General features: G+C 40.7%; 1 protein-coding gene across 12 annotated transcripts in view; it reads left to right on the top strand.

The window, feature by feature from the left end:
• Positions 1-27,702, top strand: part of AGAP1 (ArfGAP with GTPase domain, ankyrin repeat and PH domain 1) — a 374,152-nt gene that overhangs the window by 310,063 nt on the left and 36,387 nt on the right. For 7 of the 12 annotated variants that reach the window (XM_071811326.1, XM_071811327.1, XM_071811325.1 and 4 more), the window contains 4 exons: positions 2,006-2,083; positions 10,517-10,671; positions 12,989-13,079; positions 19,006-19,228. In XM_071811326.1, the coding sequence (XP_071667427.1) occupies positions 2,006-2,083; positions 10,517-10,671; positions 12,989-13,079; positions 19,006-19,228 (547 nt within the window). The remainder of the gene's footprint in view (positions 1-2,005; positions 2,084-10,516; positions 10,672-12,988; positions 13,080-19,005; positions 19,229-27,702) is intronic. The other 5 variants (XM_065841627.2, XM_065841626.2, XM_065841625.2 and 2 more) reach the window with 1 other exon arrangement.

The raw sequence follows: 27,702 nt of genomic DNA, 5'->3' as shown, positions 1-27,702 counted from the left end.
ATGTAAATGTTTTTCAGGAAAAACAAGTTTCTGCTGGGAAATTGTGCCTCTCTAGGTGCTGGAACTTGTGAAATGGGTCTTGAAACTGAGGAATTTTTTTCGTATTGAAGGGTGCACTAAATGAAGATACTTTTAGATTTGACGAACTTCACTTTTTAGATAGATCTAACTTAGCCTTCCAGATAACGTTATGTATTTTCATTTCAGCAAGATGCATTCTAAAGGGTGTCACTCAGACATCCAGTCCTTCTTTTCAGTATATAGCATTAAAGCCTACAGATGGCTTTATTAAAACCATATATAGCTTAACAGTCTAGGGTGTTTAGACATTTCTCTTCCAGCCTTAGCTGTTTAACTGAAGATCGAGCTTTTTGTTAAAGATTGGAATCACTTCACTGTTCCTTTTCTGTCGAGACAGCCGTTTGGTCTGGGTTTTGCGGGGCATTAAAAAAGTTCTCTCGTAACTATAAAAGGAAAATTTTAGAATGGTTGTATCACGATATTGCTATATTATGCAATGTTCGTGTCATCTTAAAGGGTGAGGAGCATCTGTGGTGAGGGGAAGAATGGTTTTACACCAGATTTACCATATTAATTTCTTCATAACAGACTGAGCTGAATGGGAGTGGAAGACTCTTCCATTGTCAAACACGCCTTAGAAGTTGACCATAATGTAACTGATGCTGTCCTTTTTAGAAACCTTAACCCAAACTCCAGGCTCTCCGCTATCTGTGGGCAGGAGGGATGGGTGATCTGCTGAGAAAGGCAGCTCAGGAGGATGTCTGGATGCACTTCCACTTGTCACTGACCCCAGTGATCTCTTCCCTGCTCCTGTAAACCAGATTTTACAAAGTAGTTGCATGCCAAGCGGTGCTGCATACCTATTTCTTGACTAGGTAAGCTGGTGTTGTGACTGGAAAACCCATAGAGGTACCACTTCCAGCAGATATGCGCTTCCCTCCTCCCATGTGGGGATGTCCCTGGGTGAAGAAGAGGGGACACCTCTGCTCTTTCAGTCGCCGTTGGGGACCAGCAGTGCCGTGGCGTGCTTGGGTGTTTCATACGGTTCCTGTCTGATGGATCTCAGGCTAAAGATATCGTTGATTGAACATACTTCTCACATGGTGGATTCTGTCTTGAGGAAAACATGTCAATTTTAAAGAACGTGAAGAAGTTCTTGCTCCTAATGAGCACAGGAATGGAGGGCTTTTGAGCAATATTTTTCCACTAGTTGTAAAACAGCAGCTAGGAACTCAGAGAATCTCAAAGTTTGGTGCATTTCTAATGAAGCAAGTGTGTTGCCTTTTCTATAAAGAATATACATTTATTTTTTTGCTTTCCAAATAAACACTTTTGCAGTGCTTTGCCTGGTGGAGGAAGGGAGGACCACAGACATCAATGTCTATTCCACACTTTTCAAAATAATTAAGTAATGCCTTTCAGCTCAATACTAGAAATAACATGCTTTTTTATTATGAGGATTTACATCATCACCTCAGCTTTTAAAGGTGATGATGTAAAAAGGTGTTTTAGAGGTGAACTACAGGCACTGAGGGATCAATACAGGCTTTTGGAGCAAAATGAGCTCTTGTCTGGCTGTGTTTTGTTATTAATTAAGTCCCATTTTACAGTAGCTGTTTTGTCTGTCGTGTAACCTCTGTACAAATACTTCTTGCATTTTTTTACTTCTACTGGTCTGTTTTTGTCTATTCCAATAGCAGATCCTTTTAATCTTGTCCAATCGTGTCGTGTTGTAGAGACTTAAAGAATCACTCTCGATAAGGGGCTTTCCGTATTGTCTGTGGATTGGAGAGGCTGTGTAGTCCTGTGTGCATTTTCTGTGTGTAGCTCTTCACGTGTTAACAGGCTTGTGCTTGTATTTTACTTCACATGCTATTTTGATGTTTCTTTTCTCCCCCTTTTCATTTATTTTTTTCCTCCTTTTTCTTTATTTTTATTCTCTTTTGTTTGTTTTTTCTCTTCCCCTTCTGCTCTCTGGATGCAGCCAAACGCAAAGCTTGGAAACTAAACCGTGTTGGTAGCCTGCGAAATATATACAGCAGCAGCAGCACCAACACCGAAGGTAACAAACCCACCCATTTTAGATGAACACTTCCTCTCTTACCCCTTTTTTCAACCCGCTTCTCCAAAAATCTCCTTCCTTACACCTCTCCCTTACCCAGTGTGGGCATGGAAATCAGATTTGCCCAAAGCATGCGTGCTTTCATCTCGTGTATGCAGAGTCATTCCAGTTGGTCTTTTCATCTTTTTGTTTGTGCGTTTTATTTTACCATTCATGTTCCTTTCAGCTTACTTAAATTTTGACCTTTCCCTCTAGTCGTGGAGTGGTGATGTTTAAATTACTTCAGGAACCCATTTTCTTCTTTTATTTATTTTTTTATATATATATTTTTTCCCTTTCTACATGTGGGCACTCAATGTAATATTTCCCAAGTTATTACAGTTTTTAAAAGTGTTAGTATCAGGTGTAATGATCTGTAGCCAAATACAATAGTGTGCCGTGACATTTAAGTAACAATCTTAATTTGTTTTGTGCAAGCCTTCTCCATAATGCTCTTTGCAGCTCTAATCCAAAGGCGAGACAGTGCCGGGTCATTTGCATGTGCTACTCTTGCTTGTAAATTCTGTATATTGTTGTATTTCTAAAGGTCACCTGGTGCCAAAGTTCACAAATTGACTTACATTGTTTTTTTTCCACCTAAGACAGCCGTCATGGCTTTTATATAATAGCACATTGAATTTTATTTCCCCCCTCCCCGTTCATTTGAACAACACAATTATAAACTTCCTCCTTTTTTTTTTTTTTTTTATTATTACAAATGTGAAAGGTCAGAATTACTTGGAAGCCAGGCAAGGAGAGAAAAAAAAATACACCTCTGCCACCATCTCCAACAGCATGTAAGAGGGATGGTGTAAGAAATAGGGAATGCGAAATAGGGAATGCAAAATAGGTCACAACTCAGTAATCTCGGTATAAGGGAGGGGGATTTTTTTTTTCTTCACTTAAGTGCGAACCAAATGGGTCAAGTAATCGCAAACGCATGCCCTAACACTAATTGACTTATTTTGGAATGATTATAACTGTAATATTTTTCTTAATGTCACTGTTTTCTGGGCTGTTGATTTTAGTGATTGCCAAGCAGTGGCATTAAATCTCTTGTAAATTTTAAATTGCATGCTATTTCTGTAAACAAGTCCCTCTGTTCACATCCTGATCATTAACCTTTGGTGATTTATATCACCGTCCTTTTTTCGCACAATTATGGCTGTATTGCTGTCGGATGCCTTGCTCTCGCTGCCAAACAAAGTGTACGTAGGAAACGAAACTGTGATTTTAATGCAGCTTGTTAAGGAAGCTTTTTTATTAATTATAATTTTGTTTTATTTCTCAGTGTAAATGTAAAATTATTACCTTTTAGAGGAATAGTTGTAAAACTCTCTCTTTTGATCCTTTTGTTATCTTTGCGAGTATGAAATGAGAAAATAGGAAATGAGAGAAAATGATTGTTGGACGTTAGCACGTTTGGGGGTTTTTTTTTCCAATATAATAGGAAACTAAGTAGATACTTTTTAATGATTTGTAATTTTGTGTTTATTTGCTGTTTTTCACCTCCAAGCCAGATTTTTCTTCTAATCAGTGTGTGGGCACATTTGTTGTTACAGGTTTACTGCTTGAGAAGCTTGTGATTTTATATCTACCTGTTATTAAACTGCAACAGGGAAACAAGTATAAAGAATTCCCTTGTGTTTTACAGATCAAGATTTCATCTTTCTAGGCCCTATCTAGTTTGAAGAATCTTTTTATCTTACTGATCAAACTAAGTATCAAAGGTACCTTGGATAAGCGTATGGTAATAAGATAGCCATGGTACAAAGAGTTTTGAGACGTATCATCAAAGAAGAAATTCTGAAATTTGGCAAATGTATCTTTTTTTGGAAGTATTATCCCCCCTAAAAACTGAATGTTCAATGTTCTTCATAGTTTTGCATCGTTGAGCTGGTACCTTAAGCCTTTGTGTGAAAGCTGGGATGGTAAGACATGCAAACGTTGAGTTAATGAGCATTGTAAGTATTAAAAGCCACATGTTTAGATAATTACGCCTTCAAAAAGGAGAACGGTGATAGGAAATGACAGTCCAGAATAACAAATCTGCTTTGGTCTTTAGTGCATGCTTGCTCAATTGCACTTACACCTTTTTACAGACCAAAACTATTCCCATCATGTACAGTCCCATTTTTGAAAGCTTGATCTAGAAAGCATGCTTTCCAATAATTTTTAATGCCAGCTCTATTATTTTTAGGTATTCTGTATGCTTCCAGGTAGCAAAATCTATGATTGAGATGGAGAGATCTGCAGATGTTTTGTAGATGCTTGGTAGAAGCAGGTGTAGGGACGGTCCTCAGTGTGGTGGGTCTCTCGTGCTTACACAGGTTCACCTCTTGCTCTACATCGTGCAGAGCTGAGAGTTCTCCCTGAGTGTGGCTCCTCCCTCTTGGCTATTTGATAGCAAAAATATTACATTTACTGCTGGTCTGTCCCGGTCCCAGAGGAGTGAGGAAGGGCAGGTTTCTCACAGAGGTGCCTGGGTGCGAGATCACAGCTGAAGGACGCAGGACAGAGAAAAGCGGGGCATTGTACAGCTGTGTCCACCCTTCTTCCTTCATCAATTTCATATGTTTGCATATGAAGCATAGGGAGCCGCTGACAAATGAAAAAGTCCCACCCGCTCCTTATTGCAGGCGGCCAGGCTTTAATCAACCCTTTGATTCTCTATGGGGAAAGTATGTGGTATGAGTGTGTTACACTTAAAACAGACCCCACTCTGGTTTTAAGAAAAGCTGGAGTAGCTTGTACCTGCTGTTACAGCATTGTTACTAAAATACAGAATTATTTTTCCTATATAAGCAGATTTTGCAGCAGAGGGGAAAGAAATATTGTTACAAAATTAAATGGCTGTGCTCTGCGTGCTACGGTTTAACACGCATAAAGATATTAAATCCTCGTTTTTCCACTCTTCAAGTTACATATGTGACATGTCAAACAGTCCTGCGTCAGAGTTGCCAGGCTGTCATGGAAAACTTTCCTTCTGCATATTCTGTATATACATTAGCTCCCAAACTTCCTTTTTTTAAAAAGTTAGTGATGCCTTTGGTGCTGTGGTGCTGTTCCTGTGCAGAAAGTTCACTTTTGCTCACCACGGCAGATGGAGAGGGAAGCTGTTTGGAGCACCCGAGATAAGCTCTGCCCAATACACTGTGCTTTGCAATGCCTCTTGGTTAAGCAAGCTCTGCAGCTTTGAAACATGTGTAATTTAAAAAGTAAACCGCAGCCTTGAAATGTGTTAGGAAACAACTAATGCAAGTGTAGACTTCTGTACTATGTGAACAGCATTTAAAAATTACTGCATGGATTTTTCAAACCACGTCTTGGCATCCAAATAAAACAAATACATATGGCGAGGGGTGCTTAGTCCCTTGAGCTAGAAACCCGCCTTTCATCACCAGTTTGTCACTCACGTGTAGCGATATAAAGCAGCACCACTGAAAAATTCTTCCAGTGGAACACAACCTTTATCAAGAGCTGTGGGCAACTGATAGCAGAGCTATACTGTCCTGATAGGGTTGATTTTCAAAACTAATTAGATTTAGACACTGGGTTTGGAAAGGGGAGAGAATTATTAGCATAGTCATGCCCAGTGGGACATGGCACAAATATTTCATTAATTGATGCTGCTAATAAATATACTTATCTTCCAACTTGCAGGGATAATTTACACCAAGTGGCAGAAGGTAATGATAGTTAACATTATACAGTACGTAAATAACATGTGCCTTTGTTGTAAACAAATTGTATATTGTAAACATCTAACGTTGATTGCTAGGGCACCTCAGAAGTTTTTCATTCCCATCCTTTGACAAGATGAAGGGTTATTATGGAAGGGTGCTTGAGCAGAAGAGATTTTTGAGAGAGGAAGGAGGGCATGATAAAAAGGGAGTTTAAACAGGTCTCAGTGTTACTTGAGGCAGGCTTGGTTGGGTTTCGAGCTGTAACCTCAGCTCTTGAAGGTGCTTCACAGGTGTTTGAAATATGCCGTTGAGAATCTTTTGGTTCTGCACTTGACCTCTTGTTTCTGGAAAGTGTTTCCTGTGCAAGTGGTATCATCCACCAAATGTGCACGGTGAGTTACTATCAATTAGCAGCAGCACCAGGATCGTCTGATGAAAACTCCATTGGACAAAGATGCAAATGCACACTCTGGCATCTGGTGAGAGGTTGGTTGGAAGCCAGAAGATGCAGTTTTATTTCTAATTCTTTCAAAATACTCACGTATGCCTACAAAAAAATGCAGTAAGCCTGGCAAGGCTTTGTTTTATACCCGTGGGAAAATATAAATATTTTTTGTTTAAAAGCAAACTTTTGTGATGGATATAATTTCTGACCATAGAGTGCCTGGTGGAAAGGGGCCTTTGTCTTCTGTTAATGTCAAACTGTGTTTGTGGTTACCCACCGCTGGTGCAAGGTGTCAGTGTCAATTTATGCAGTTCTTAATATTGAGAATAAAAGATGTGGGAAGCGGAAATTGCAAAAAAAATTGATATACGCACACCATTTAAAATGGCTCTTACAGGACACCAGAGTCATAACTGTTTCTGGACATGTGTTTTCCCTACATTTTAGTCGACTTAATTGAGTTCTCTGGAACAAGTTACAGACTAATTGTATCCTGTCGCTATTTTCAGTGTAGTTTTCTGAATCTGATCTCTGTTTCATACAATAAACAAAGGCATTGGTATGGGAATGCAGTGAGACCATGCCTAAATGTTTGTTTTTCCTTGCACAATCGTTTGCTTCTAAGAAATCTTATATCTTGTTTTCCATAAGTGGGTGGGCTGTAGCAGCGTCTGTCTTCTGGCAGAGCAAAATAAATCTTGAGTTAAATGCAGTAACTTCACCATGAAAAGATGATGGTGAAAACAATATGTGCAGCATAAACAACAGTACCCTATAGCTTCTGGGAAGTGGTGTGTAGGTTATCATGGTGTGGTGACTTTCCTAAAATTCAAGGATTGCATGCCCACTGGCACTGGTTCTCTGAAAAAAAAAATAATCACTTAAGCTTTAGGTTCCGTATCATCCTAACCTTATAGTTTCAGCTCATTTCCCATCCTAGCCACCCTTTACACTTAAATATGTGTGTGTATATATATATACACACACCAACCAAACAACAACAAAATTGTAGACATCTCCTGTTGATAGTAACTTCCAAATGGAGATCAGTTGCAGCTGGTTCTTTGCACTTTAACCCTTTGTCTGCTGGCTTTCCAGGAAATAATTGATGGCTGATTGGCCCATTAACCTTTTTTTTTAGAAAAAAAGTTTGACAGCCTGGACCTGTGTAATGAGGAGGGATTCCTAGTGAAATCAGGTTGATGGCTGAGTTGCTTGCCCATGAGGATGCAAAATTAGCCCCACGGGACCTCGTCTGCATAGAAACTGGACGCAATTAGCGTAATATCCGGTGTTATTAATGTAGTTTGGAGTAATTGGGCAGGTTGATTTCGACAGGTTGATGGTGCTAAAATACTATTATAGTGGACCTTTCTATGAATAACTGTTAAACGTGGAAAACTGTTTAATAAAATTTTGTGATTGGGCTCACAGGGATTTAAATAGCACAACCTATAATTTTACTGAAGAGTAAAACTGAACAATTTCATTATGCTGCCAGGATCGTCCTGTCCGTGTGTGTGGTGGTTAAGGATGTGCGTGTTCGCTGCTCATCTTCTGTAGGCATTGCGCTGTGGCTGATGTGGAGCAGGCACTGCTGCTTTGTTTCACAACTGTACTTGCAAAAACAAAAATGAACAAACCAAAGCCACAATCTTGTATTTAAGCAAAAAATATATTATTGAACACATCTTCAACTGGCACAGTTGCTTTTCATCTGAATCTTCGGTGGTATCAGAGAGTGAAAACTTGTATGGTTTTAATATAACATCAGTGATGACCAAGTTTTCAGTTAACTTACTGATGAAACACAAATCCTTCCAGCCTTAAAATGTGCTGCAGCCATCGGAACCAACGGTGGGGCTGTCCTGGGACAGACTCGCCAACGTGTTACGTGGACTTTGCAATCCAGAGCCACAAAGGCTGTGCAAGATCTTTGCAGCTTCTGTCACCAGTGCCAGCTGGTCACAGCAGAAAACGTCAGGAGATGAAACACAGGAGCTGCTCCTTTGGGAAAAGGAGACTGGCGTATAAAAGACCAACCACTGGAAACGGCTGGAGGTGTTTCCCAAATTGCACTTGTCACCTGAACAGCCGGATTTGTGTCCCCTGCCGTAGGTCTCCCATAAGCAGGGGGATAACTGTGTAGCATTTCTGGAAAATGAAGCTTGCAGAGGTACTGCTGCAAGGACAATGTTTGAACCTCCCTTTTAGAGGGCATGCTGGCTGAATTGCAGAGTTAATTTCTCATAAGCCCTTCCTGAGCAAACCAGCTTCATGTATATAATCAGCATTATCAGCAAACAGGAGACAGGAGCATTCAGTAATGCTGCATTGTGATTGTGTATATTTCTTTTAAGGTCTGGAATTGTAATGCTGTGAAGTCGCCTAGTACTTAAATGCTGGGATGAACTGGTACAGGATTAGTGCAGGATTATCTCTCTGAAGATGCAATGTATATACTTGTTGAGTATTAGCTATATACCACGTATAATTGTTATGCATTGAGAAGACAGCCCTGCCACATGTGCTGGAGAAGTCTCCTCTCTTGTCACGCAGTTCTGTATCTTTGCATCCCTATGAGCCCCCCACCCTGCTTGAAAAGGAGTGTGGGCTCTAGCAGGCAGCTCCTTCAGGCCTTTGGCTTATGTAGAATGGTGTATGGGAGCACGAAGTTTTATCTCTTAGAAGCCACTGCAAAGCCCAAGAAAAATAAATATCTTAGACTGGACTCTACAAGGGGCTGCTGCAGAAGATGATAGCTGTGCTGTTCCAGAGGAGACAGGGCACAGGACTGAATGTAATTTCTTACATCGTTGAATGGTTCCTCTTCCATCTTTCTCATAAACTCTTGAAAGCTCCATTTGATAAATATGACTTTTTCCATTATTTAATCATAGCGTTTTGGATAATGATTCTACATGTTTGTTTTTAACACAGTGTTGCTAGAGTGAAAAGTAGTTATATTGTACAGTTGCATCATTTCTCTTTTGTTTTTTTTCTTCCCCACTTATCCCACATGCTACTTTTTTCAGTAAAACTGCTGGTTCATGCAGCTCATGCACATGAAAATAACCTTCACCTCCATGTTTATTCTCACCTCTAAGGTGCAAAATAACCTGCTGTTTTTTGAGGCTTCATTAAAGCAGTGTAGGTGCTCGCCTTGGTAGCATGGAGTTTATAAAATAAAACCAGTTGCCCTACACTTTGAGAAAATGACTGCCAGTGAGCAGCAGTACCGTCGTTAAAGCTAGTGCCAGATTTGTCACTTGTCATCCATAAGCATGCAAAGCTAAGGTAACGCAGGAGTTTCATGGCTCTGAATATATAGTAAGTCATTATCAGAGAAGCAGATGTAAATGCTCTTTCCAAGGCCCATTATGGCTGATGTTCACCAGAACTTTGTGCTCTATTATTCTGTTCCTTTCATGCTTCATGCCTGCCCTTCCCAATTCCATTCACTCTGTTTCAACTTCCTTGATTTTTTTTATTTATTTTTTTTTTAATTTGACTTCTGTGTCCCATGTGTAGGTGGAGTGTGTGTCCGTTTAGTTCAGTTCTGCTGGTATTTTCATACACTGCCGTCCTCTGGCCTGAATATTTGTCTTTATACTCTAGTAGCCCTAAGGATATTTCATTGACCCTTTCTGCTAGTTCCTCTGATCATTGTCTCATCTCCCATGTCGCACATGAATGTTGAATAGGTTGAACTGATTTTAATCCTGTATTACAGCCCAATGTATTTTTGCTGTAGACAAGAAAATGCACACATCCACTTTTAATACATCTGTACATGTAAAAAAGTGTTTGAAGGAAGAGGGTAAATTGTCACATTTTCTGTATTGTTGACTCTTTATAGTTCATTCATCTTTTAAGTTATTTTGTGACACACTTCATTTGTTACATTACATAGGTCTTAGCACCTCCGGTTTAAATCCAAATTATGCTTGTTAGCTGCTTTGCGTTCAGGAAAGGTATAGGCTCAATACGAAAACCACAAGCATAAGCAGGAACTGAATATTTACCCAAAACAGTACTTTATCTACATAACATTTGGAGAGAAAAAGCAATGGATCCAGAGGTCGTTTTCTGATGCATTGTGCAGCTGCAGGGTATTTGGGTGTATCTAACCTCAGATCTCAATGTCCAGACCTGTTTGCTTTTTACATTGCAGAAATGCTCATCAACCAAGATTACTTAGGCCTAGCTATTGATATCCCTAAACTTATTTTTTTTTTTTTTCCTGTCGCATGTTTTTTTCAGAACAAGAAGAAAACTTTGAGTTTATCATTGTCTCTCTCACTGGCCAGACTTGGCACTTTGAAGCTACCACATATGAAGAAAGAGATGCGTGGGTACAAGCCATAGAGAGTCAGATCTTGGCCAGTTTACAGTCATGTGAGAGCAGCAAGAACAAGGTATGGTACACAAAGTAATACCGAAAATAATGGGTTAAGCTTTGAAATGAAAGCATAATCAGGAACTTTGAATTTTAAACCTGTACTAGCGACATGCAGGTATTAGGCACGTGACGGAGCAGTGTTAGATCTGTATGCGTGTCTTGGATATTTCAAGACAGCTGGTGCTGTAGCCTCTTTTACAGGTAATTTTTTACAGCAACGAGCTAACGAAGTTCCTGGATTATCTTTTTTGCCTTTGGTGTTGCTCTTAGGATTTGGACTGAATCTCAGGGTGTGGTCATGGACTTGTATAGTGCAGTCACAGCTGCAGATTCAGGGTTGTTTCAGGCTAGAGGGCTGCACAAGACACTTTAGGAAAAGCCTGACTCGGAGAAAAGTGGAGGCAGATCCCCAAACCAGCATATTTAATAGTGAAATCTCTAGTTAAATCTACTGAGCTCTCCTGCATGGCAAAACTTAACTAAACATTCTGGTTGACATAACCAGAAATGTGCAGTAACATTCAGCGTTAAGACTTTGTTGTGAAGAAGGAATCACAGGAATCAAAACTAAGCTGTTGCTTTTGTGTCTGTTGCTTTATGAAGCTTGTGTGCAATTTTTCTTTAGTTACACTGAATTAATATTGTTATGGTTTTGTGCCTCAACTAATAGAAAGCAAATCCTGAAACAGTTTATCAAAACTTTTTGGGGGAAGATGAACATGGCTGGAGAGGAACAGGCCTTCTGCCTTGCAGTGCTTCCATATGATGCCAAAAGTAATTTGTTCTTCTTTCCTGTCAAAATGTAAATAAATGTTTAAAATCTGAGACTTCTTCAGCTATTGCTCATTTTTGTAAGGGCAGGAGAGCTTCTGCTTCTTGAGTCTGTGTTTGCAAACACTTCACAACTAGTGAGCAAAGTGTTGAGTGGTAGTGGAGGGAGAGAAGTGAGGAGTATTCAGACATATAGATCCTATAACATTATCTACCTAACAAGATGTCATTAATGATTTTTCTATTGTGAGGAGGAGACTCGTATTTTGAAATGAATGCCTGCTGCCAGGGTAGATCAGACATCAGTAATTATCATCATCATGATATAATTTACTTCCCATATTGTTTAAAAATGTATTCATTTCCAACACGTATTTCTGAGATAGAGAAAAAACACCGATCGTGGGTTTTTTGCCTTTCATGGATTTACATATTCAACTATATAAGTTAAGGGAGCACAATACAGGAAATTTGTACATTAACACCTATATAAAATTACTAGTACAAAAGAGGAAAGAGTGGGTGGTAATATTTACTATGCAGTACCCACAGAGTGGATTGGCCTTTGTGTATATTAAATATTCTTTTGAAAGGGGAGAACCAATTAATAAGATTTTACATGTACAGGGAGCTTTTTGGGTTGTATATTAAACCCACTATGATACTTAGAAAGGTTTTTTTCTTTCTCTCAAATATTACTGAGGTTTCAAAACATGTCAGAAGTACTAGATTAAATAGCAAAATGCATTTGGTTGGAGAGGTTTAGTAGGTGTCCTATGGATAGATCAGGAGAACATATCCCCACATGGCCATACTTAAGACCTGGTCCTCATCCTGTTTAAATCAGTTCATTGCAAAGAGTCCATCATGTGCTGCAGCTAACAAATTTCTTCTCAGAAAGCCCACAAGACAGCTCATTTGGGTAGAGCTGAACTTTTTGTACATCGTGACAGTCTTTCCAGGTCCAAGTAGAGGTCATTGGCCGGACAACATGGAGAGGATTTAAATGGGAGCTGTCTGTAAATCTGACCTTTTGATGATAAAAAGGTTTCAGTTGCTTTTGCAAACCATGCCTTAGTCTTCATTAGCAAAAGCATACACATCAATAAAAGAAATTGATTTTATAAAATAATACTCTTACCTAATTTATCTCAAGAACCAAACCTACACTGTGACTACAGTTCTTGTGAACACCAGGGTTGATTTTCAAGCTTGATTTTCCTCTGTGTGGTCTCCACAGTTGTTAGAATCCAGGCTGGAGACCTCAAAGCGCTGGGAGCTCCTGCCCAGGGTGGAGAGCGCCCTGGGAGAAATCCTGAGCTGTCAAGAAACACGGTAACAAAGAGAAGTCCCTACTTGGCAAGCACAGACTTGCGGTGCTTGTGCATGCCAAAGTATCACGATGTCTTCAGAAGCAAACTAAGGATTCTTAGGGTCCTTGATCACGTTCATTCATTCTTGGTCTAAGCTTTGGGTTTTGCCGTTCGTTCAGCTGACAGTTGTTTTATCTAATTTTATTGGGTTCTAATTTGTTGCTTATGCATTTCTTTATGTGTCCACAGTCCCGTCTGACGAGTCAGAACGAGGCCATGGCCCTTCAGTCCATCAGGAACATCAGAGGCAATTCCCACTGTGTGGACTGTGAAGCACAAAGTAAGTACGGAGACCTGCCTTCAGAAAACTGACTTCTGCCCTTGGCTGAAACAACTTCTTGGCCGAGACTTAGGTGAACGCTTGCCATAGGCTTTGTCTTTTTCAGTATTATGTTCCAGATGTTGTCTGCACGTTTCTTCTTCATTATGGAGTTTACTTAATCAGGCTTATTTTAATTCGTATTTAATATATACTGTGTCAGATGCATCCTAATTTTTTCTTCTTGTTGTTTCACATGCCACTTTAAATGTCAGCATTTCTTCACTTTCCTTTGAAGAAGAGGAAAAAGAAGTTTGCTGTTTGACATCAGTTACTTCTATTTTCCTCTTACTTTGTGTGGAGGGGCCATGTGTGCCATGGTAATATTTTCAAAGAGGTACAGCTTGATTGGTGTTTTTTTGGTTTTTCGTTTGCTTTTTTTTTTAGGATTACTTGTCAGAAGAAACCAAAGTCATTGCTCATTATATCTGGATACTAGAAAAATGATTTGGGATATTTTTTTTCTCCCCTTTATGTTTCTTTCCCTTTTTTAGATATTTTTTAAAACATAGCGTTCAGAGAAGTGTTCTCGATAATACTTTGAGCTGCGGTTCACCTCACTAACCCCAGCTGAGGTCATTATTCTGGTGCTCTTTAGTTCCAGGGGTTTGCAACAAAGCCACAAAAAGGAAGTACTCTTCCTCTAAAGCAATTAGTTGTAGAAGAAGGAGGATTGAGAACTTGTGCATTTTTATTTCTTTGATATTTGAAAGTCAGAACTTTTCTTGTGATTTTTACATGTGCTTAAAATGGAAAAATATTCATTTATTTTTCTTTGAGTATAATTTTTTTTAAGACTTGCCATTTAGGATTTTGACTACTGGTGTAAGGCATTCTAACATCCCAGTTAACTTTAAAACAAACATTCATACATAAGCACAAGTGCTTTTACACAACTAATTTTCTGTCTGTATAGTCAGCAATTTAGCTGATCCGGTTGCCCGCCAAACAGATGTGTTGTTGCCTACCTCATCCACAGAAGGCTTTAAGAAAAGGTGGTTAACACAATAACAACCGTTTAAAATAAAATAGAAGATTTTTCCAGTCCATACCAGCAAAATGCGCTTCATGTACAGACTGATTTTAATTGCTGCTTTTGTAAACTGTCAGATCCTCGTATGCCATCCGTAGGAGATGGGTCAAGAAGAAAGGCAGCTGCCCTGTCCCCAGCGGTTCAGCGCGCGGGGATGTGACCCCTGGCTGGGCTGGGCTTTGAGCACCAGGGCTGGGATGCTGCCAGAACAGCTTGTTGACCTGTTGGAGGGAGATCCCAAAGAGCAATTTCACAGGGACTTTCACAGACAGAGGGAAATAATGGCAACATTGATAAATTAAGGTCTTTACGTTCCACTGGCTAGTAATCCAGCATGCAATAAACATGCTTTGGCTGGTATTTTAAAATATACAGCCCAAAGTCATCCTTATTTATTGGTGTTCTTTCATACTAACATGGTAGTCATTCAGATTTACACCAAAGTTTTGATATAGTTCAAGTGAAAGTCATACAAGATGCTGTGCTGTATATGAGAAGGATGAGTTCTTCAAGCAACCTGAATGTATATTTAGCTCATTTGAAGTAGTCACTGTGAGCAGACCGCAGTGGGAGTGGTACCAATTGTCTGTCCATACAGCTCTGAGTGGCATTTTCCTGGACCCTGCCTACTGGTCACTTTTTTTCCTCTTTTTCCCATTTTGGCCGGGTTGGTTTTCTTCCAGGTTGCTTCATGGGACAAGCTGCCCATGCATTCACGGTGACAGCAGAAGGGATGTGCCAAGAACATGTTTCTGGGAGAGGGCAGGGTAGGACTGCCCTTTTTGGCAACCCTCAACACTCCGTTCTGTAGCTTCTGGGGAAGGAGGGGTGATTTTGGAATCTGAATGGAAACCTCTTAAATATTTGTATTTTTGGAGACGATTTGTACCCTCTTTAACTCTTCTTGCTATTTGACCTCCATGGTTATAAGGCCACTGTCTTTCCCTCTGAAAAGTGTGAGATATTTCCAAAGCGATGTATCTTAAAATGTAAACACTCGCGTGAGATCAACTTCAGCCTGCTCCTTTTTCCGCCGAGCTTTGCTTTACTTCCTTCTTTCCCTTTCTGCCTCTCCTGGGCAAGTCCTCACCCCCAGAGCTTTTAGCATCACAAACACCAGCGCTCTTATGGAAAGCTTACGTAGTTTGCATCTTCACAAAGCCAGATGTTTGGGAGCAAAGGGACAAGAGATGTTGCTGTCCCTCAGCTCTATTCAAGAGCCATCAATCTTCCACTTCAGAAGTCTGATTCTTCCTCTTTCTAGAGCTCGTTGCCTTTTTAGCACTTCATCACAGCACTTTGTTTCACCAGGGGATTTCTGCCTTGTTGTATGTTAATCAGCAGCAGCAGTACCAGCAGCATCTCTGTGGTGCCAGCCTTTGGTCCTTTGGCAAGCTCAGCCTAAAGTTTTTCAAAGTCCTTTTTTTAATGTTCCCATCCCAGAGTAATAGATAAGGCAAAGTGGTCTTTAAGTGCTGGGGGTTTTGCCCAAGGAGATCTCCTTTCATGTCTCAGAAGGAAACTGATGTTGCCTTTTCCCAGAGCATGGGAGTCCCGGTGCTGACTTCTGTCTGGAGAAGGCACTGAAGTTAATCAGATTTCTTAGGCAAACCCAGCTAAGTTTCTGTCCCCAAAGGATTTTAGCTCTTCCAGCCTTAGTACTTAAAGAGCAAACCAGGGGGTAAATATGAATCACTCTTTTAAGATATCTGGAGAGCATGGAATATTAGGTCTTTTCTATTCTAGAAGAAAACCAGGAGTACTTTAAGAGGGAAAGTCTCACCATGAGTTTTCTAGTTCAGGAGTCTAGTAACTTACCAAATACTGAAGTAATAATTTGGGTGGCCCTGGCAAGCCTATCAGACCCATCACAAGATTCCATTTTATATTCAGAATAGAGGAAAAAAAAACCTTAACTTTTCGCTCCTTTGCTGCAACTCTTTGCAAGATGCCTTCACCTCCTGCTTCTCCTTCTTTTCCTGGCTCTTCTCTTCCTCCCTACTCTGCTGAACTTGTCAGGATTTAGCATGGCAAAGCCTTGCATCAGCAACCTCCTGTCCAAAGGGAAGAGAAGATGGTGAGGAAGGGGTTATTCTCCTAAAAGAGTTCTTCAAAGAGCTTCCACCTTCAAATAATCAGTCTGATTGAGTTGCAAGTCAAAGTGGGGAGGAGGCTTTTAAAAAAGAAGAGAACGAAACACCTTTAAGAATAGGGATAGCTGACAATTGTAATCTGGTAATATTCAGTGATGTAAAAAGTTCATGGTTTTTTGATTAATTGTAAGTAAAACAAAGGGAAATAAGCATTATAGCACCTCTAACTGCATTGAATGGGCTTTCTTTCTTTTACCATCAAATCTGGATGTATGCATACTGGAGAACAGTCTGCTGTGTGATTGTAAGTGTTCTGAGCATACTGCTAGCATCAGCAGGAAAAGGGAGCTGATTTTCGATTATTATCTTGGGGGAAAAAAATATAAAAATAAAAAAAGGAAAAAAAAAAGCCTGAATAGTTGTGGCTTACTAACCATGTGTGGTTCTTTTCTGTATAAATCAGTGATAACAATTTTCAAGCATGAGATTTATAAAGAATCAGATATTGGAAAAGGAAGATACAAGTAGGAGCAGTGAATTCCAAACAAGGACATACTTGAGCATGTAGTTCACTATAACTTGCCTTAATAATTGGTGGGTGGTGACTAATGTGGTCTAGCATGCATCCTTTTGAAAACAATTTTTCGTGTGTACACAGTGAAACCAATGTCATAAGTGACATCAGGTCAGGTTTTTTCCCAGAATCCATCAAATGATGCCACTTGTCCAGGCTCCTCATCAGAGCCCTGTCTTGTTCTTTGTTATTCAGGTGTAAACAAGATGAATAAGTCTGTTTTTTCACTGGACGTCTATAATGAGTTCAACACTTGTTTATCTTAGTTTGACACCTTCAAACTCAGCTGTGTGTTGTCAGATTGTTGAAATTTAAAATACTGTCCTGATAAAATTTCATTTCACTTCTTGGTTATGGCTTTGGTGGACTACTGCATCTTACCACCACTGTCAATTAGAAGGAGGTGACTACTTGAAAAAATTATTCAGTAAAATATAGACTAGATGGGCTTCAAGTACACAGAGGTATTCGAGAGATCCTTAGCATAAGTTTTGTTAAAATAATTGGAAAAATATTAATCGGTACTTTTTATCTTGCTTCACTCTGAGTTCATGCTTCTTTGAGCTCATTGCACTTTTTATTTTTGTGAAGATAACCATGGCCTTTGCAGGTCAGGGACAGAGATTTCATTCCAAGTCACAATTTGCAAATTTTAAATTATAATCTACTCCGTTTAAGCTTTTACTGACAAATAATATTTCAGGATTTTTAGTGTGTTTCAAATATACTACTGGTTCCCCCACTGGCAAGACGCCAAAACTGGTGTGGGAAAGGGGTTTGTCATGGTTGTCCTACCAAGGACTTGGAAAGCAGGCAGGAATTTTGTCTCACTTTATTCTTTTGGAGATCTGAAATGCTGTGTATTTCTAGTACAACACTTGGTATGGGCAGGAACTTTTTAAGCAAAAGATCTGTTGCTCTGCTCAAGTGAAATAAGCTGGGGGATTTTTGCTGTTGGGGATGTTTTTAGATTTTTTTAAAAGGACTGACTAAAAAATGTCAATCATTTCAATGAAATGTTGGACTTTGCAATTAGAATTAACTGCTTTCTTCTCATATTTTTTGGTCCAAATGTGATGTGGCAAAGAACTAGGAAACATATTTCAGCTGCCATAAACAACTTTTCAATTTCAAGTTACATAGGGTGTAAATGAGTCTTTGGATTAAATTTCCCCAAATGGAAGAGGACACTGGAAATTAATTTTCTATCAGGTTTAAATTTTATTTAGATTTGAATAAAAACTGCCTGCCCTCTCAGTTAATCGCATTTTCCTGCTTGGCATTAGTGATAGCCACTAGTTCTTCAGGAGACCCAGGGTAAGGCAAGGCAAAAAAGATCTGACAGCAGGGGGTAATAAAAAAAAAACACATCAAAAATTCCTCCCATACGTCTTTCATTGCATTTTTGTTAAAATGAATGTTTGTTGGAGAGAGGGCGATTCATACATACAAATCTAGATTTAAATAACACAGCGCAGTGACAACGAAAGTGAGCCGTCTTGGGAAACGACTTTGAATCTCCCGGCTTTTGTCAGGTTTGTCACAGCCTTATAGTTTGCGGGTTATTTTGTGTGTGTGTGTCGGTGGAATCCTTCTGGCTCATACACGAAAACTGAGACTGTTCAAAGTATCACATTTTCATCTTAGTACTTATCTCCCTGATCTTGGAGATGAAAACATACCCCATAGTGTGTTAGATGTAAAAGCCATATGCAGGTGATGATATAGATGGTTATTAAGGGAGTTGATATAGTTAGCAACAGAGACATTGTATCTAGTCGCTCTTTTTTTTTTTTCCTCCTTTTTCCCTTCTAATTGGCTATGAGTGGCTCTAGATTCCCAAGGAGGGGATTTCTCCGCGACTTCATCATCAGCTACCTGCCACTGCGTTTATACTTTCTTTGTTTCTTTTCTCCCCAATTCATATTTTTCTTTGGACTGGAGATTGAATGATACATCTTTTGAGACACCCACACACACGCACTGGGTTTTTTTCTACTCCTTGAGGGCTTCTCAAAAGGGTTAGTATCTCCACAGGGCAAAACTGACCCTACTGGAAGACCTCCCAGCTGTGCTTTTGGATAGGACACCTGCGTTTTTTTCCTAAAATCTTTATCCACAGACATTAACCAGAAGGTTTTGTTTGGTGTTTCATTGTACTAACTGCTTGTGTCCTTTTTCCTGTAGACCCCGACTGGGCCAGCTTGAATCTGGGAGCCCTCATATGTATCGAATGCTCAGGTATACACCGAAACCTTGGCACTCACCTCTCCCGGGTCCGCTCCCTCGACCTGGATGACTGGCCGATAGAGCTCATCAAGGTGATGTCTTCTATCGGGAACGAGCTGGCAAACAGCGTCTGGGAGGAGAGCAGCCAGGGCCACATGAAACCTTCAGCGGACTCCACCAGGTAGGCTTGCTTGCTCCATCTCACCGCGGCACGCAGCGGGCAGGCAGGATGCTGCAAGCTTTGGGTACATAAATCCTCATTTTGGCATTACAGTTAGAGGTGATAGGGTTTTTACCACATTTTACAACATGGACTTCTAAAATTCTCCCCTGGAGTACACCTTGTGAAAATTATTAGGTGTGTATCTTCACTGCATGCCCAGGAAGAACACATGTCAAAAGTTGCCTGACCCCGTTACTTTTTCACTCTTGTGAAGGTTTCCTCAGCAGCTGTACAATTTTTTTGTTCAATTGAATGACTGACAAAACAGCAGGAGATTGAAACCTCCCGCCTGGTTGTTCCTCAATCTAAATTATAGTGTAATGCGTTTCTTTGTTTCGGTCGGCAACAAAGTACCTGGGTCTTGGACTGTCAGTTTGCGATGAATAATCTGCTTTCAGTAGTTCAAATTCACCAGGAATTTGTACCTAGCCATCAGGTCTTTTGGTTCTCGTGATGTTCAAAGTTTCTGCTCACTGTGGACTTGCTTACTTTTTTTTTTATGTGATATATGTGAAACCATAAGTTGGTGGAGGGATGTATTTCCTATTAGAACAGTATGTTATACTTGCCTCTCATAGCTCAACACAGTGAAAATCTTCTTTCTGCAATATGTTATCCTACCAAAAGCTGGGGTTTTTAATGTTTAATTGATCTGATGAGTGTCAAAGAAAGATGTTTTGAAAATACTTTCCTGATTTTAGTAGATTTGAGATGTAAGTGCTACTGGTTTTACCTAAGGGATTGGCTTGGGGGAAGCAGGGTGACCTCTGGCAGACTGCATTTCAGCGGGGGGGTTTAGGAGGAGAAGGACCTTCTGGACCACCTTGCACGGCTGGGCCAACCTTTGAAGTTCTCTTCAGAAGCGCGTTACCATTATCTTTGGGTGAGCTCCAGGGGCGCAGCCGGTATCTGAGGTAGCAAGTGATACAGTGGAGGTTTCGCTCTCGGTGTTTGCATGTGAGAGAAATCAAACAGAGGGAATTATATTCTGATTTGTTTATGTGTATCTCTGGATCCTGCTTTTTCCAGTACCACATCAAGTGAAATTGCAATCTGGGAGTGCATACCTGGGCCACCTCCTATGGTGCAGGAGTAGATCTGTACTGTTGTCTGGAATAAAGTCAACTATTTCTTATTGCATTATTTCGTTAGCACTGAAAAATGAATTTGTGGTGCCACCTTTGGTTCATCTTCGAGAATGAAGCCAGTACATTAATCAGGCTACTTAGATGAATGACTATGCATATAAAAATGTTCAGAAAGTCCTGCACAGAGGTTCTGTTCATACATAAACTGTATGTCTGCTGTATACATTTATATTATTAGATAACTAATATAATTATTTCATTGTGTAGGTGGAAATCAACTTATAGCTGCCTTTCAGTCATTAGTATTACTTTCATCCAGAGATCTTGTAGTGTTGCACCCAACAAATATATATATGTTGCTCCTTATTACTGAGATGAACTGGAGAGATACCTCAATTCTGAATACTTTTAAAAGGAAAAGGCATACAATCAGTTGGATTTTTTAAAAAATATTTTAGTGTACACATAATGAAGATATTATAGTGAAAAATCTAAGATACATATTAAAAGAGAGACATCCATTTGAATTAAATTATTCAGGTTTTTATGTTTAGAAGTGAGCTTAACTTATAGAAAATCAACTTGTTATCTTTGTATTTCACAGTCAGAGTTTATTTTAATTCTTCTTTGTGCACATTGTGTTTATATTCAGCTGTTATGTTTATCAGGGACATAATTGAAGTTTTTTTTATAAGGCTATAACATTTTTGAACAAAAGGTGTTAAGATTCGTTTTATAAATATGCGTTTCCATCTGTGTGTCCAAGTGCACACTTACGTGAAGGAAGCACTGTTAGAAAAAATAAGATTACGTGAAAACTTTCCCCACAAAGCAATTGTGATCTTGCTTTGCTACTCCCATTTTTTCCATTGCTTGCGGTGGGACTGAAGGGATATTTTTCACTTAAATACCTGAAAGGTCTTCAAAGTGTGTGCTTTCTTTTGTACTTTACTTTGGTCTCTACTAGCATCATCCACCTGTCCAAGATGTGCTGAGAAAATAAGTTCAAATTCTTTAGATTTAGGTTGTGCATTCTGTTTTCTCACTGCTGTCTGCATTTTTGTGTAAGGAATCCTATCAGAAGCAGCTACAATGATCTGAAGTGGGGTTAAACAACCCCCCACTTTTTTTGTTGCTGGGGGATAAGGCAAAAAAAAAAAGTAAGCAAGTAAAACTATGACAAGGAAGCTGCGATTTGGAGTTCTGGTGGAGGAGGGATGGAGGGAGTCCATGGGACTTTGAGGGAAGAAAGAAGGAAGCGTTTGGCAAAACTCCTGAAGGGGAAGAGAGCTGCGGGGGGCTGTTCCTACCTATGCTGGTGGGCTCTGGGATCAACTGAAGTCTGAGAGCCGCTGTGTGAGGAGGCTCACGTGCTCAACGTGCTCTTTTTTTAAGGAGTTGTCACCAAAGCCCCATCAGATGGGAGAGAGAAGCACTCTCATTTTTTTTCTCCAAGTTTCTCCTTCTTCTGCAGCCCTGCTTCTTATATTGGTCCTGCATAGCGCTCCCATTTTCAGTTCCACTTCATATACTCATTAATCCACCCTCTGTGACTTTCCACATGTTTGCTCAGACTTTGTGCCTGCAAACAAAGTCCTGGAAACACAAGAACAGAAGATTTTTTTAACCTTTCCTCCAATGGATTCAATGGCTTAACATAAAGCATCAGTAAAAGACCTTAGGTAAATGCAATCTTCTCTCGTGTTTCTTTACAACAGGCACGTCTCTCAACTCTTCTGTCTCCATTGTGCCACCCTCAAAGCACCAAAAGTTGTCAGCACAGTGATGGGCCCTCTGTTAATAAACATTCATAGAGGGGATCAGACATACATGGGTTTCACCATTTCATGTTTTGTCTTTCTGTTGGAGATGAAGCCATCAGTTGAAACCCGCAGGCTTTCTAGGGGATTGACCGCTCCACAGATACTGGCTCTTTTGGGTTGAGAGGCTTGAGGGGCATTTACATGCTGGACTAAAAGGAATCTGGAAGCTCTGACATGGTTTCAAAAGCAGTCCCTTCCACTTGGGAGGGGTCTGCACTGATCATTGAATCACTGCAGTGACATCTCACATCTTTCTGATGAGTAGAGGGGAGGGTGCAGAGACCCAGGGAGACCCATGTTTTTTAGGAGGGGTTGCCATATGGCTACTCTAGGTCACAGCATAGTTAAGGGTTCTTACTCGGGAAAATGTCACCAATATTTCTGAAAACAGAGCTGTGGCCAGGCTGCGAGTACAGCTTATTTTTTGATTTTGTACACTAGAAAATAAGATAAGCATTCAAATTTAAACCACATCAAACATAGCATACTGCTGCCCTTTCCTAGTCCACTCAAATTTACTTTGAAACTCTTTATCCGAGAAAGCCATGGGGAAAGATAAACCTGAAAACATATTTTGAAGGTCAGAAAGGCTCTGATGTTGGAGGGTGTGAACTCAAAGCCTGAAAGTTTTGTAGCAAAAGGCATTACTCGTGTTACTTCCATCAAGGATATATTGCCCAGGTATGTCCTCTAACATTAACACTTGCCAAGTCTCATCAAGTCTGAGAGGCAGCTTATAAAAGCAGGAGATCTCTGGGTCATTCGGTGCCTCTGGATCAAAGGCAACACCTTGGATGGTCTCTGGCATTAAACCGGGAGGCAGCGCAGGTTACGGGGCCGCAGGTGCGATGGGGTCCCCAATGAAGCAGCATGGAGTAAAGCAGTAGCGTGAGGCGGAGTTCACACTGAGGGTGTTAACATGATGACGGGGAGGAAAGAGGAATAAACACCAGCTCCTGGTGAGCACCAAAAGTTGGCGAAGCTGTAGAATACCCAAGCACGGGTGTGAATACATGCACGTGGAAGTGAAAGGGGACCAGCTGGCCTCTGAGCGGTGGTGTCCGTGGGTCCCTGATTAGGTCAGCTTGGGAAGGCTGGTAATTGGTTCCAGCAATTACCAGCAGCCCTGAGAACCGCCGCTCAAACTTCGTGAGCCCTGTGACAAATTGGAGCTGACTGCTGGTGAAGGAGTATCGACTTCCCATTTCTAAACAGGGGGATCATTAGTCAAGAAAAGCATCTTTTAATTACTCGCAGGAAAGGAGGAAAAAAAAAAAAGGGAGAAAAAAGAAAAAGATCTTTCAGTATGGATCCTACAACAACTGCTGGGTTTTTTCCAAGTGTATTCAATATTAAATTTATTGTCTTAGAGGGGAGAGGGTGAGCAGGAAGAGTTTGCCTGCGGTCCCTCCTTCAGTAATACAGGTTTAATTTGGAATGAGAAGTCAAATTAGAGTAAATCAATGTTGCGACAATTAACTGGGTCTGGGGATGAGATCAGGATTTTCCTGCTCTAATTGCTATTGATAGTGTTTAAGCACACTCTTAAAACATTGATTTGGAGTGCGTGGTGTGACACAGGAGTAACCTGGCAGGGCAGGGGCAGAACTGCTCCGCAGAGGAATGTTGGAGACGTGGGGAAGCCAGCCTGAGGAGTCTGTGTCGTGTTTCTCCAGGGCCATTTGCACTGGCATGTAGATCTCCTACCAGACATTTACCTTTCTTCTGGACACACCTCGTGTGTTTTGCTTTCTTCACCTACTATTCTGGCCCATGTGGCTTCTGGTTTGCAGACTTGCTTGTCGCTGTCAGCTTCCTAAGATGGTGTTGGCCTTTGCCAAATGAGATGAGCTGTTGCCATCCCTCTGCCTGCTCCAGGAGGTGATTATCTGCTCCCTGACTCTCACCCTCAGAGCTCCCAAGGTCTCCATCTCTGCCTCTCTGGGAGTGCTGGGATGTGCCATCAACAAGGACACCTCCACCAGCTGGAAGCTGCTGGCCAAGAGCAGTGTGATATCCAGGCACTGTCCCAGCCATGCTTTTTGTTCTCCTGTTCAGTTGATGCTGAATATTTGCATTAGCTGTGTGCAAACCTTGAAGTTAAAGGGCTCCACTATTTTGGTGTCTTTTTGAGAATATTCATAAATAGGAAGAACCTCCGACTCCATTGTAAATGCATTTTTAAAGTGAGGGATGAGCTGTTTGTAGAAGCTCAGGCATAGCTTTAAGCCCTGCCGAGGCAGCCCCAAGCAGCAGCTCTTTAAATGGAGCTTGGAGGTCAGAGCATCTGCTGCAATTTTGCTCAGGTAGTCTGTTTGCATAGCAGTCACCCTGTTTATTCTGGTTACCAAAGGTTATAAGAAAATAGAGAGGTTCTTAACGCTGCCTGAGAAGTCTGGAGTTAGGAGCCGACAGTGTCTGGAATTGACTTTCACCTTAAGACGTAAGATGTAGTTTGATCCCTCACTCACTAATGAACTGGATTTAATGGTGTCAGAAAAAACATTATGCAGCCTAACTATATTTAGCAGACTTTTACAGTTCCAAGCTGAAGCCTGGTTTGCCATTTCAAAGCTAGTGGCCGCTATGCTGAGTGTGCACTGGTTTGGTTTCTGGGGGATAACTGGGGAGCGACGTCTATGAGCAATATTAAATCATGCCACCTTTTTTTGTAAAAATAATTATTCCTTCATCGTAGACAGTACAGATAAATGGCAAGCCCAGGGAAACTGAGTAGTTAAGATTCCAGTAGCATATCCTGAATCTTGTAAGGATGCTCCGTTTTGTCTCCCTCTCATTTCTTGTTCCTTTTGGCTGTTGGATTGCTGTTCTGGTCCTGTTGGTCTCCGATTCCTGGCACACGGCCGCAGCGTTACAAATAGGGCCTGGGGGAACAGCGGTGCCTCTCTATCCGTGATTGTCAGGGCTAGTTTCTTAACCATTCTTGGCCTGATGAGGTCAGTGTTTTGTGCCTTTTGAATGCTCCTCCATGCTTGACACCTTTCCCATTTCAGGGGTGGGGGAAGGGTGTTTTTAAAAATAAATAATAATTAAAAAAAAAAAAAAGATTTTATTGTGAAGGGCTGACCAGAACCCATCTGCAGTTGGGTGGCATCTGCTCCCCACATGTCACTTCCCTCATTAACAAGCAATTGAATTAATTAAATGCTACTCAGAACACGCATAACAAGCTACCGGCAGTGTCCAAATTAGCACTGATAATCAAGGATGATTTCCTTTATTATCCTGCTAAGTGGTGTGCAGGCTCTGATCTCCCTGTCTGCCCTCATCTATTTACATACCCCCAGCTTCTGCCTTTAGAAGCTGAGGTTATCTTACCTAGTTAATTTGCCACGATCACCAAGCATGGCGGATTGATATTCCTGCCTCTGCTGAAGCAAACCCCCCCCTTACTCCCCCTTTCCTTCCTCCCCAAGCCTGGTCCTTTGTATCTCAAGCTCACTGATAAATTAAAAGCCACCCCTGTGGTCTCTCAAGTGAGTAATAGAGGCAGAAATTTCATTTTGCAACTGGCTGATTTAATGATCCAAAGGGTAATTAATGGCCTGATTATCTTAATGTTAAATATGTCCGGCAGCAATTACTGTGACCTCCCGCTTGTCAAGGTCCAGGCTATGCTCTTCTTTCAATTAAGTTCTCTGGGGCTTAATGGTATGAATAAACTCCTCTGATTCTATCATTCCGGACTCTGAGATTTAAGCGAGCTAGGGGCTCGTTTGGAGTTTTAATCAGCCCGTCTTCTACTTGAGCGATCAGAGTTAACAATTATAACAAGGACAGTTTAACTTTCTTTCTCTCCCCCCCCGCTTCACTTCTTTATATTTTTATTTTATTATTTTTTTAAGCGCTCGGAGGGAATTTTGTTGGCTGCAGCGGCAGCTTTGCTAGGCTAGTCTCTCCCTATATAAATTATCATGTGAATGCCGCTGTTTTTCCATTTGACAGGCTTAATTAATTGGCAGGAGCGCCCGAAAATGACAGTGCCACTAATTGCAACTCCAAGTCCATTTCTGTCATTGCGGCACGCTTGTCAGCGGGCATGCCCCGCTCCTCGCCGCGGCCGGAGTTTGTTGACGTTTTCCATTTCGATTTTCACATCTCGTCGGGGAACGTGATGGGATGTGATAGCCCAAGATGCGCCTTTGGGTTTTCCAGGCATGCAGTTTGTGTGCAAGAATGACATTTACTGCCAATAAAGTTTAGACAGCTGGGCTTCTGCCCACCAACAGCTGCTAGGGGACTTAAGATTTGACTTAAGATATTTCAGCAAGTCCTATGAATGGGGGAGAAACCACCACCAAACCCTGAGAACCGTAACTCACTCCTGGTGTTTCTGGTGCCTGAACTCCGCGGAACAGCACATCTCCCGGTGAGCTGGAGTTACATTAGCTCTGTTTTGGAGAGCAGATATTTCATAAGGATAATGAGGAAAACGTATAAATTATTAGTTACGACAGTATAGCATTTTCAAACTCACACATAAATAAAAAGACTGATTCATTGCTGCCAGTAAACTAAAACCTTTCCCCATGCGACTGTAGAAATGAACTGATTCTGACATGCTGGATTGCATGTGTTCAGGTTAGAGTAATTGTAATTGTTTTAAAATTAAATTAAAAAAAAAATAAAATTTGTCACTTACCAGTAGTTTCCAGGAAATACATCTAATACGAATAACGAAGTGAAGCAAATGAAATGTCAGCTTGGGTGGCGGCTGGTCAGATTTCACCATTTGGAGGCCTCAGAAGCTCAAATGAAATACTCTGAAGATGAAGGTTAGCAGTATAGTCCGATGTATTTTATTGTCTGTGTAGCTGCTTGGCAGACCTCGTCATCCAGGAGCTGATCTGGTAGAACACTGGTGCCGATATAGTGATGTAGGAAATGCCTGCATGATGAAAAATAAAGAGAGAACAGCATCAACAACAAAAACACCCTCGACCCCAGTTGTCCAAGTTAATGAGCGCTTTAGATAAAATGCTCCCTAGATCCATTGCACATTTCTTATGTGCAAATCTGTATTTGATAAAAGTTCAAACACTCTGTAAACAGGAGTCTAGTTTGCAATTATTATTATAATTGTTCTTCTCCTTGTTGCCTGTGAAAGACAAACCTGCAAAGGAGGAGTATTTCTGTCCCCTGCAGTGCATTAGAGCATTTGTTGAGAAGCAGAGGTGTAAAAGTAATATTTTTTTTAATTTAGATAGCATATGCTCTGAATATTTTATTTATATGTGTATATGAACTCAACACCTTGCTCTCTACTTTCAGACCTTGCATGGAACATATACATGCTCCATGGTTGCTGTGATGTAGTATGTTGTGGACTCATATGGCCCACGATCAGCTGAGATTTCCAGTTACACAGGATTTACAGTATGTCATTTTTGTCTTTGTTACCAGCTACCTTCTTCAGAGTTTGCCCAAGTATTACTGATGTAGTTTTGAGTTTTTGGAGAGAAGAGCGAAAGAAATCCTACTTGGCTTTTGGCTTTTTCTC

The sequence above is a fragment of the Patagioenas fasciata genome, chromosome 7 (genome assembly GCF_037038585.1).
Source record: "Patagioenas fasciata isolate bPatFas1 chromosome 7, bPatFas1.hap1, whole genome shotgun sequence".
In the NCBI taxonomy this organism is placed as follows: Eukaryota; Metazoa; Chordata; class Aves; order Columbiformes; family Columbidae; genus Patagioenas; species Patagioenas fasciata.
This window is presented reverse-complemented; position numbering and strand designations above follow the sequence as displayed.